This window comes from Triticum dicoccoides, chromosome 2A (genome assembly GCF_002162155.2).
Source record: "Triticum dicoccoides isolate Atlit2015 ecotype Zavitan chromosome 2A, WEW_v2.0, whole genome shotgun sequence".
NCBI lineage: Eukaryota > Viridiplantae > Streptophyta > Magnoliopsida > Poales > Poaceae > Triticum > Triticum dicoccoides.
Window position 1 is genome coordinate 666,510,058 of NC_041382.1, and position 12,154 is coordinate 666,522,211.

General features: G+C 50.3%; 1 protein-coding gene and 1 long non-coding RNA gene across 3 annotated transcripts; both read right to left on the reverse strand.

Annotated features, from left to right (window-relative positions):
* Nucleotides 1-1,080: 1,080 nt before the first annotated feature.
* On the reverse strand, nt 1,081-2,617 carry LOC119359801. 2 transcript variants are annotated; one of them, XR_005172668.1, is made up of 3 exons: nt 1,909-2,617; nt 1,425-1,625; nt 1,081-1,118 (listed from the first exon to the last, which is right to left on the reverse strand). It is a non-coding gene; the product is annotated as an uncharacterized LOC119359801 (long non-coding RNA). The 2 variants fall into 2 exon arrangements; XR_005172667.1 differs by having other exon boundaries at nt 1,425-2,396; nt 2,477-2,609.
* A 3,597-nt stretch (nt 2,618-6,214) lies between these two features.
* On the reverse strand, nt 6,215-9,421 carry LOC119358067 (mechanosensitive ion channel protein 5-like). The gene is made up of 5 exons (XM_037624782.1): nt 7,710-9,421; nt 7,509-7,632; nt 7,140-7,433; nt 6,840-7,042; nt 6,215-6,708 (listed from the first exon to the last, which is right to left on the reverse strand). Exons 1-5 carry the CDS (start codon nt 9,419-9,421, stop codon nt 6,423-6,425), a joined length of 2,619 nt encoding a protein of 872 aa, XP_037480679.1. The 3' UTR covers nt 6,215-6,422.
* Nucleotides 9,422-12,154: the final 2,733 nt, after the last annotated feature.

Genomic DNA, 12,154 nt, shown 5'->3' on the forward strand with positions numbered 1-12,154 from the left:
AAGGACTTTGTGGCGCTGGCCTGATATAATGTAAATGTAGAGGTGCCAACTATTAGTTACCTGGGAAAGACGGTGTGTTCATTAGAGCCTGGACTCCTCTTTTCCCAAATTCTGTAGCTAATTCAGGTTGGAAAATTGATGAAAAATTCTTCAGTTATCATATGCAGGAGTCACTCAATCTGACATAGTAGAGCATGAGTCATTACGTGGGAAAAAATAAGATGGGTGAACAAAATAATTATTTCTACTCAATCTGACATAGCAGAGCATGAGTATACCCAAATAGTTATATAATTTGCTTGCTTTTCCATACTACCTAGATAATTAGATTTCCTTGAAGGCAGAATCCGTAAGAAAGGAATATGTAGAAATTATAAAACCAACATAAAAGCAAACTGACATTGTTCTAACCTTACAAAATCAGTTGCATTAATAAGAAAACCGAAACTTCTTACCCTGGTGTTGCAGGTTTGAATCACTCCAAGAGATCAATGGGCAAATCATGGTAGCTGCTTTGTTCTGCTGATTGTGCCAACATACGGATGGATTGCATCGCAAATTTGACAGCCAATAGCGATGGAGAACATCTCTGACAAAAAACAAATTCATGATGTGATCTCTATTCCCTGATAGCTGGTGGAGAAAGGAGATTGGAGATATAGGAATATAATGAGGGGGTGGGGGTCCAAGGGGAATTTAGGCCCATCAAATTTAGTTCTAAATACTGGCATTGTGACTGAAAGATCATTTATATTATTACAGAAAAATTACCGAGTGAATGTGGATTTCATAGTTAGAATTGCAAGAAAATTTATATGAATATGCTATATTTAAAAAATGCTAGCCTTGAACCCTTTTGCCACAGAACAAAGTAACTACATACATACAAATCTATATAATACTCGTACTATAGGCAGCTAGTTTAATTTATGTATATGCAACAGTTTCAAAGTCTGGCTATGGATCTTCAAAGAAAGGATTATAAGCTCTAGGCATGATATTGAGAAATCTGGAAAGGTTGTATAACTTAAATGTCAATTATACTACATAGGATAAATAGTTGAACTCTAGGCACCATACCTCTATTTATGCTAGAAGGTAGAAAGATTAGAAACACCCTGCAGATAATCAGAGACTTAGTCTGTATTTGCTAGAAACAATAGAAAATATGCAAATCCTATATCCATACAGAATATCGACTTATTTTGTTGGCTAACGTGGGGTATGTAACATAGAAAAACATCTGAAAGCCTCCTGCAAACTCCAAACCAAATTGGCCAGCTGTATCATTTCCTTTGAAGGTCAGGTGTTTCATTGTGTTCATGTAGCAGCTCTGGAATACATGGTGTCGCTCCAGGATGCATAGTAAGGCTACAACAGTGAACAGAAGAAAATATGAGGAAGATGGGCGAAGCCACACATACCAAAGGAGCACAAGATTGCATGGAGGAGAATTCGACCCAAGCTATCCCCAAGGTGCAGGAACGCGACGCCGTCCGGCACGTCCCCGAGATCCCAGCGCCATCTTGGAAATAAACCATGAGGGCACCTTGCATGCCAGACTTAATTCAGAAAAGGCATTGGTTTCAAGAATCCAATGAACCGATCGCCCAAGGTTGCAACATCTGAAAAAATGTCAGATAAGCAAATTCGGTCAGAGCACAAAAGAACTATAAAAACACAAAATATCTCAGTTTTGTATAGATCAATGGCATATTTAGGTGGTTTGCCATGTTTCTAACAGAATTCAGATTCAACCAAAGGAGGTGCATGACAACTGCATTTGATCCACTTATTAAACTCGGTTGTACTTTCTAAGATATTAAGTGTCACGTTATGACTTGCAGAAGTGAGCTATTGAGGTAGTAGATAAATTGTATTGCTATGGGGCAATATGGATAGTAGTACAGGCAGACTTTGCACAAGTGGAATCATATATGTCTCCTCCCGTGTGTTGACCAGCTCGTCACAAAGCGGACTTGTGGTAGCAGCGGGATCGACTGTCTGCCAGGCCTCCAGGAACAGCAGGTTCTCCTCATGAACGCAGACCCTGCTTGGGTGGGTCTCAAAACCACAAATCAGCAAGGATTGAAGAGCAGGTCAGTCTGAACCAAAATTTCAAGCGTTGGCTTAATTGAACAGGGGCGGGGAGCGGCAGTAGCCGGCAATTACAGGGACACGCCGAGCATCATCCACATGATCGAGTGGCGACCGAGACTGGGGGCTGCCGGTGGAAGGTGGCGCTGCAGGTCGAGCGGGGCGGCGCTCCGGTGGCGATGACGGCGGGGCCCGGTCGGATCTAGGCGGATCTGGCCACGGAGGATCCATTTCCGGCGGATTTGGTGTGGAGGCGGCCGGATCCAGCGAGATTGAGGTCCAACGGCGCCATGGAGGTCCTATCCAGCGAGAAAGAGGAAGAGAGGTGAGAGGAGATCGAGAAGGAGGAGAAGGGAGAGGGGCGAGGTGGCGGAGCGACCGGAGATCCTTAGCGGGGAAGGTCGCCGGCGGCGGGGCGTGGCGGAGGTGTGGGGTCGCCGGCGAGGCGGCTTGCGGGCGCGAGGGGAGCTCCCGCAGGAGGGAGCTGCGGGCGACGGCGCGGTCCGGTTCGGGCCCGGGATTAGAGGGGTTTCTTTGTAAAATTGAAACGTTATCCACACTTTAAGTAGGACTGCGGGTTAATTTCTCAGAAACATGGGGACTTTTTTGCAAAACAGCCGACGCCAAACCAGAAGCACTCGCTGGTTTATTAGTAGGTAAAGATAAAGATAAAGATATAATAATATCTTAGATTATACAAAAAATATACAATGTGTATGAAAAAAGTAGACATGAAAACCAGAACCACAGCGCTGGGAGCCTCCTGACGAGGGATGGGTTAAAGTAAACTCAGATGGTGCAGTGTCAAAATTTGGAGCGAAAGGAGGAGGAGGAGCAGTTCTTAGAGATCACAATGGTGCCTTTCTGGCAGCTACCTGTCATCATTTCCCAAACATTATGGATCCGGAAGCTACTGAGGTCTTGGCGTGTCGACGTGCTTTGCAGGTAGCAGCAGACATTAACGCAACAAGAGTTCATCTGGAGTTGGATGCTCAAGCTGTGGTGAATATGCTGAAACATTCAGCGAGAAATCTGTCGGCTAACGGCCCTTGGATTGAGGAGGTGAAAGCTCTTCTTGGGTCCTTCGTCGAGTACAAGATTTCTTGGGTTCGGCGTTCTGCTAATATTGCCGCGCATAAATTAGCTAAAGTAGGTGTTGGTGATGAATTTGTGTAAGGTGTGGTTGGGGGTCCCCCCAGACTTTGTTATTTCTGTAATCGCAGATGACATTCCGGGGTTTGAGTTTTAAATAAATGCGGCAATATTTACCCTAAAAAAAGAAAACATATATTTGTCACAAAATGTTATTCAAGTATTTTAAGTTTTATAAATGAGTACAATTTTTTTCCTGCTATATACGAAAAATGTACAATGGGTATGGAAAATATAGACATGTGTTGAAAAAACTCCTGAAGAAAACCAAAGAAAGAAATGATGGAAACCAAAAAAAATAAAGGAACAGGAAAAAGGGAAAAGGGAAAAAAATAAAACCGAGGTAAAATAAAAAAGACCATTCAGAACAAACCAAACAGAAAGAAATCTCCCTATTATACAAGGTCAGCCCATGACCCCGGGCAAAAGGGGCGGCCCCCTCCAATTAGTCACTCCCCCGGGGAGATTTGTTTTTTTGAGTTTGTACACAAAGGAGAAAAAAGGCCAACAAGGGCCAGCAGATTAGAGGTCTAGAGGCGGCGCAAGGTAGCATCCTGCTGTGGTCAGCACGTCCAGCACGCGGCCAAGTTGATCTCGATCATGCTGCCTAGAGAGCAGGTGTCAATGCTATAAAAAGGCAAAGAATTTGAGTAGAGTGAGTGGCCCACCGCAAGAAGACCCACTCAATAACCATCTTGTTACGTGTCGTCCAAAGGGTCCATGTTATCGTCGTGACACTAGATAAAAGAGGTGTGTCTCTTCCTACCAGTCTAGTTGGGACGAGTTTGGAGGAACTCGGCCAGGTCTACAGCCTTGCATGCTGACCCCATAGTCTCATGGAAAAACTACCAAAGAAAATGGGCAGCGGGGCAGGTAAAGTAGATGTGGATCTTATTCTCCAGGACACCGCAAAGAGGGAACGAGCCATCGCCAGGCCCATGCCGCCTAATCACCTCCATCCCTGATGGGAGGTGACCATGCAAGAGCTGCCCCACAAATATCTTGATCTATAAGGAAAGGGAACTTTTCACACCAGTGTGGTCCATGCCAGAATCGGCGCCCGAGATAATGCATGATATGTCGACCCAATGTAAAAGAGCCCCAAAGGGGTAAAGCGCCAAGATATAGCATCCAAATAGTATAGAAGCATTGTCAGGGGGACCACCGGAAGGGTGGTCTAAGCTATGGTTTCCTCGCCCCCAAATGTCCGTGGGAACAAGGCATTCCATTTCCCATCGTGGGCAGCTGAGGCAACCAACAACTACGGATACAATTAAAAAGCCAAGAAGTCTGAAAACTCAGCACAAAAGGGAGACCCGTCCAACTATGGATCTAGCCAAAAGAGAATCCCTCGCCATTGCCCGTGGACACCGAAAACCCAAGTCAAATCTCCTGCTTGATGGACCGAATAGCTAGACTTCTAGAAATGGAATCCATCCATATGGTCACATGCGAGAAGAGGGCGGCCATGCAGGTACTTCGCTTTAACAAGTTGTAGTCACAAGCTCCCATCCTCCCTAAGAATTCTGCAAACTCATCTGAGCATAAGTGCCATGTTCATGCGGTGAGACGCAAGGATACCTTGACCATGTGGTACTTCTGTCGTCCGTACGCCGCCTACCAAAAGAACCACGAAAGGTCCTTGTCAAAGGAACTAACTATGTATCCCTTCCGGCAGAATATGCAACCCCATGATATACATGGGAAGGCTAAAGAGACAGAAGTAGATAAGCACAAATTTACTCCTTTTGAAAGTGAACCTCTCGCACCACGGTTTGTATAGAGATGAGACCCATCCCGTAAGCAGGTCAAAATCCCGAACAAGGATCCTCGAGTCAGAGAGGGGCATCCCCAAGTAAGCAACGGGGGAGGAGGGCAACCTACAGTTAACATTATCCACAATTCGCTGCCGATCATCCTTCAATATCCCAGAACCACAACCTCACTCTTATCGAAGTGAATCTAAGGTTGGATATGGACTCAAAGCAGTGGTAGAGGAACTTGAGTGTGACGATATCCAGTTGTAACCCCTCCATCATGATGATGGTATCATTCACATATTGGAGGTGCGTGACACAACCTCCCGAAATAATATACCCAACTACATGAGATGCGGCCGACCATCCGAGCCTTATCCAGGATAGCTGCAAGGGCGTCGACCGCAAGGGTAAAGAGTAAGGGTGAAATGGGATCCCCTGCCTCACCCCATGAGAAGACCTAAACTAGGGGCCCACCTCCCCATTAATGTTAATGCAGTGCTACCACTCCTAATCAAGTCGATGGCTAGATAGTGAGCTAGACACCGGAATATCAAGATGGATTGAGGAATTAACATATCATTCAATACCCGAAGCAAATTTCATTGTTTTTTTGCTCCCTAGTTAAAAAATCATGCAAGTTGAGTTATACTACTACCTCTGTTTGTCTATAGAAAATAGTCACTTGTTTGTGTATATTTCCGTGGGATAATCATTGTGAAGTCAAAGACAACACATTCCTTTTTGAAGAACAAAAACAAATTGCATGTTATATTGCAATGCTGGCCTTCATGAAATTGCTTTTGTGAAATACCGTGTTATGAGCCACTGGCCCCTCCCCGCTCTTATAATTCATGGATCCAGCCCTCTTGATTACAATGTAACACATAACAACAAGCCAACACGTGTGGGTAGGGATGCGGCAACATACATAGAGAAAGATAGTGCGGATAGTAGGTGCTGCGAGCATGCCAATGGGGCGTGCAGATTAGGTCATGATGGCGGCAGCGTTCATGGACGGAACAAAGGCAGTGTGCTTTTCATACGAACTAGTGGTTACGAAAACTAAGAAATAATTATCCGCGGATTCTTTTAGTTGGAGCATCTCCAACAAGAGCCCCCATTATAAATCCCCTAAAGACTAAATGAGGATTGCCTTTTCATCCCTCCGACATTGCACTTAACTCCAACAACAACAACAATGGTCATCTTGCCTTCCCCTTCCCCCATCGCTCAAAAGCTAAGCGTAAAACCTACCTCATGTGTTGTTACTCGATAACGCATCATGTTCTCCTCAGCAAGTTGTGGATCAAAATACTTTATATTTTACACCTTCTACAAAACTAGAGGACCTAGCAATATGAAATCTTGAGTACACAACCTCACCAATTAAGTTGGTGCACATGGTAACAAATTTCAAAAATTTGTGTTCCATGTTGTTGGCATCCTATTAGAATGGATAGGGGGCACGTTCCGAACATTGATGTCGAGTTGCAACATCCGGTATTCGATGTCGAGTTCTCTTAGAATCTTCATCATCTCCTGGAGAATCAGCTCCCTCCTCTCGAATCTCATCCCTATGTCCTGGAAGTTGATGGTGTGGCGGCACCATATGGTTATCTTGAGTCGGTTTGTATCATCAATGTCGCGGAGCACGATCATGGAGCCAGGGTACCAATGTTCTTTCTTGTTGTCGAGATAACTGAAATTCGAAACAAAGTAAAAGGGAAACTCAAGAAAGTTAAAGTAGAACCAAGAAATATATAAGTGGCGTAATTAGCCAATTGCTCAAACAGTGCAGAAAAGGAGTGAGGCAAGTGCAATGGCACGTACTGCATCAGCCTTTCCTTCATGAGGGCCAGCTTCTCCGCCGGCGTAGCGACGTTAACGGAGAAGTCAACCGCGTCTCCCATGTCAGGACTCCGGTAGTAGTTCATGATGGGCAAGACGGCGAGCTGGCTGTTGGGATAGTAGATCTTGAGGTTGTCGTGTCGGAGGAAGATCGTCGTCAGGATGTTCATCTCCTCGACGACCACCTGAAAGATCCGTTCATCCACGTCGATCAGTTATCCCGAACAATCTCGTGTGTCTAACTCAGTGAAGCAGCAGAGGCGGGGAGAATCTCTGAGCGACCTGCATGCCGTCGACCTCGCAGCGATCGCCGACGTCGAAAGGGTGCACGATGAACAGGAAGACGATGGCCTCGAAGACGGTCTTGAGGGTGTTGCCGAACATGAAGACCGCGAGGACGAGCTGCGAGCTGAGGAGGACGAAGAGGCGCGTGGTGGCGATCCCCAGGATGAGGAGCCACAGCGCGAGCACGATGAGCGCCACCAGCACGTTGGCCATCTGGTGGAGCTTGTTCACCGCCGTCTTGGTGTCGTTGAGCGTCAGGGCCAGGGCCTTGCGCTCCCTGAACGCGTTCACCTGCAATCACAAGTTTAGAACCCACACCACATGGAGTATGTTGATAACGGACTGTCGATGCAGAGCTTCACGTACCACCCAGTTCTTGAGCGCTCGCTTGCTGACCCTGTTGTTCTCCTTGGCTCCTTCGAAGAGATCCATGGCTTTCACAGCCTCCTCCTCCCTCATGAACCGCATCAGATCCGACAAGTATATGTGCCTGCATGCAACATCGTTCACCATCAAGAATTTGATGAGCATTTTTCAACAGCAACACCAATGTCTGGGAGTAGTTACTTGGATCCAGGTTTGGCGACGTTATGGAAGATCCTCTTGGCAGCAACCTTGGCCTCGTGCTCGCTGTGTATCTGCGTCGCCATCTCGTCCCCCAGGTCGGACGCATGCTTGATCTGCTCGTCCATGGTCGTCAGCGCTCCGTACCGAATGATCCTCATCAGCCTCTTCATGCTCCACGCGGAGACGTTCTTCTGGTTCATCTTTTGGAGCTGGTCGATCGAGATCCCGTCGTCCGACTTCTGCTTCTGCAGCTGCTTGCTTAGGCACCCGCTCTTGGGCACCGCAGCGGCGGACTCCCTCGGCGTGGTCGCCCCCGCGCTCTGCAGCCGCTGCACGTCATCCACCAGCGGCGGGCCGGACAGCGTCTCGATGACGTACTGGTTGAAGAGCGCGTCCTGGATCCTGTCGAAGTAGGTGGAGACGTGGAAGGAGGAGGCCAGCACCTTGACCAGCAGCGTCTTGACGAGCCGGATCACGGTGGCCACCAGGAGGCACAGCAGCACCTTGGTCACGTAGTGCAGCACCACCGTCTGCGTCTCCAGCCGGTCACCGTTGTCGAAGAGCAGGTGCCAGGAGATGAGCGCGGCGCCGAGCCAGAGCACGGTGCGCACGGCGCGGCGCACGCCGTACACGAAGTAGAGCACCTTCTTGCGGAGCATGAAGTTGCGCTCCACGAAGAAGACGGTGATGCGGAGGACCCAGCCGGAGACGAGGCGGCCGCAGATGAGCACGAACACCAGCACCTCCCACTTCCAGAGTGGGAGCCCCGAGAACTCCTTCCCTTGCAGGCTTCGTATCTTGAAACTGCACACCAGCGTGGCCACGATGATCACCAGGCCGGTCCATTCCAGGATGATGAGGCAGTCCGTCCTCTCGCGCTTGAAGTCGGCGGCGGTCACGCCCTCGTCGATGAACGGGTCGTCTTCCTCGTCGTCGAGCGCGCCGCCTGACTTGCCGATCAGACCCGACTTTCCGATGAGACCCGACCGGTAATGCCCGGATTTGGGCCGCCCCTTCATGACGAACGACTTGCGGTCGTTGCGCTCCCCGTCGGCACCGGGGAGGACGTTGGACGGCGGCGGGGGGTCCATCAGCCGGGAGCGCGTCCTGCTGCGCGACAACAGGTCGTTCCCGGCCGATGTCGACGTGCAACGTACCACCTCGGCGGTGTCGACCCTTGCGTTCGCATCCTGGTTTCGATTGTTGTCGACGGTGGCGTCCGAGGAGGAGGCCGACGACGACGATTGGCCGAGACGCTTCTGGGCATCTTGGAACGAGACGCGGAGCTCCCGGGAATTGGTGACGGACGTGGGCGGGCGCGGCGGCCTCCACGTCTCGTGATTCTCCTGACTCTCCTCTATTTCCAGGTCGGGATCGAGCAGCAGCTCGCCGCCGGCCGCCGCCTGCTTCCGTAGGAAGTTGCCGATGAGGCGGTCCGCGGGGTCTTGGCTCCATTCCGCTCTGACGCCCAGCGCCGGCGACGCGGAAGACTGCGGCTGGCGGTTCTGGAAGCTGAACGTCTCGCCCGATCCAGACCCCGACCCGCCCGTGCCCTCCGCCGCGTGCGAGGTCGAGGGGTCGGCGTCGATCTTGACGACGACCTCCCGGCGGTCGGTGTCGCGGTTCTGGTCCTGCTCGAAGTCGAACGAGCCCGACTGTGACGACTTGTTTGACCCGGCCGACTGGACGCCGGCCTTCTGCTGATGATCCATTGCGCGGCCGGGGTGGAGAGAACCACCCGGCGGGCTAACCAGCAACTCCTAGACGGGCTGGTTCGCTGATCACCAACGGCCAGACTCGCGCGTGGAGCGCGCGGCGCCGGCACCGGAGGAGACAGCGGCTGCGCCGGACGCTCAGGCCGTCTCCTGGCACGCGCGCGCATCCTCATGCAACACTAGCCTCACGGCGCGACACGGCCGCGCGCACCATGCAGGCGGGCGTGCATGCATGCACCGGCCGGCCTGCGGCGAAAAAAATGTCGATCGACCGGTCAGGCGACCGGCGGGTGACCGAGCTAAAAGCAGCGGCGTGAGCGTCGTCGTCGGCCGCGGCAGGTGGAGAATTCTGGACGTGTGGCTACGGGATCCCGGGAGCCTCATCGGCAGTGGATATATTTGGGGGCGCCGGAGACGTGTTTGCTGTGAAGGGAAGGGAAACGCTCTCCGCAACGGACGGCGAGCAAATTATAGTTGGCGGGCGGGGGTGGTGGGCTAGTGATGGCTGTGAAATGTGGTGGGCAAGGAAAGCAAGAAAAAGATGTATCATCGAGATGGAAGTGAAAGAAGAACTGCTGATGGACCGGTGCCCCGCTCCACCACTATCTAGTTTACTACTCCCTTCGTTCGGAATTACTTGTCTCGGAAATGGATGTATCTAACGGAGGGAGTAGATCTTACCTCTCCCAGTCGCCCATCTAGCAAGACCGCTCCAAACCCCTCCATGTCGCCTCGAATAAGACCGGCCTTGCTTCAACTTATACTTTCCTTCTCGATTGTGTCGATGATTTTCTTGCGTCGCCCCATCAAAATCAATGACATTTCAATGCTTCCAGAGCACCCACAATGTGCGGATTATGATAGCTCTCGTGTCCTTAGTATGAAGTTTGTTTTTCCTCCCTGTTGTGCACCACGCACTTAGACTGTCATGTGCCCACTCCGGCCTTCCCAAGGCCCGGCAAACGATTGCCCAAGTCTCCCGAGCAAAACTGTAGATCAGGAGGAGGTGGTTGATAGTTTCCTTACCTTGTGCACAGAATGGGCAGACATTCTGATGGGGAAGAACCTACAATTTAGAGGTGCTCCCGACCTCCATGTGAATTCTACCATTGGTGCAACCTTTTTTTTGGAGAAAAGAGATGAGCCCGACTTTATAAATAAAGACACCAAGCAGTGTTCCAGACAAACCACAAACCAGCAATCATGACCACACCCACACCCAAGGGCGGAACGAAAGTACGAGGTACAGGGCACCCAGGCCACCAACACAGCACGCGGGCCGGAAGATAAGGAAGAACCAACATAGCAGAACCGACGAAGCCAACAACTAAGTCAAAAGAGATGCCAAGGCAACTACACAACTGGCTCCTGCCATGATAGGAAAGACACCGAGGCCCGAATTTTAGAGAATAGAAGGTCAAAAGCGTCTCGGTCTTCCGTCTTAGTCAATGATCTCCACTGCTGTAGGAATAGGCAAGATTTGAATAAGCAGTCAACATGTTTAGCAGGGAAAACATGCTCGATGGTAAATTTGTTCCTGGTAGTCCACAAGGCCCAACAAATCGCCCCCCAGACCAACCCAAAGTAATCGCTTAGTGACCCCAGTCAGGTCATTGGCGAGAACCCGAAGTTCAGAGAAGGATGACGGGGCCCAGGACACCTGAAGCCACGACCTAAAACAACACCAGGCCAGTTTAGCCAGCACAGAGTGGAAAAAATACATGATTCGTGTCCTCCAAGGCACCACAAAGAGCACAATGCTCCGAGCCCGGGCCATTACGTTTACGAATTTGGTTAGCCGCAGGGACACGACCTTTGGAAGCTTGCCAGAGGAAAATCTTCACTTTAGGGGGAATACGGGCCCTCCAAATCGGGCTAAATCTATTAGTGGGGGCTGTTGGGGAACGTAGTAATTCAAAAAGTTCCTACGATCACACAATATCTATCTAGGAGAATCATAGCAACGAGACGGGAGAGTGTGTCCACGTACCCTCGTAGATCGAAAGCGGAAGTGTTATGTAACGCGGTTGATGTAGTTGAACGTCTTCATAATCCAACCGATCCAAGTACCGAATGTACGGCACCTTCGTGTTCAGCACACGTTCAACACGATGACATCCCTCGAGATCTTGATCCAGTAGAGGGTCGAGGGAGAGTTCCGTCAGCACGACGGCGTGGCGACAGTGTTGGTGATGTGATTCGCGCAGGGCTTCGCCTAAGCACTACGACAATATGACCGGGGTGGTAAACTGTGGAGAGGGCACCGCACACGGCTAAGAAACAATTGTTGTGCTTTCGGGTGCCCCCCTCCCCACGTATATAAAGGAGGGAGGGAGGAGGAAGCCGGCCCAAGGGGGCACGCCATGGGGGGAGTCCTACTAGGACTCTGTTCCTAGTAGGATTCGCTCCCCTTTCCTTCCAACGAAGAGGGGGAAAGGGGAAGGGAGTGAGACGGAGAAGGAAAGAGGGGGCCGTGTTGGGGAACGCAGTAATTTCAAAATTTTCCTACGCACACGCAAGATCATGGTGATGCATAGCAACAAGAGGGGAGAGTATTGTCTACGTACCCTCATAGACTGTAAGCGGAAGCGTTATGACAACGCGGTTGATGTAGTCGTACGTCTTCACGATCGACCGATCCTAGTACCGAAAGTACGACACCTCCGTGATCTGCACATGTTCGGCTCGGTGACGTCCCACGAACTTAGGATCCAGCAGAGTGTCGAGGGA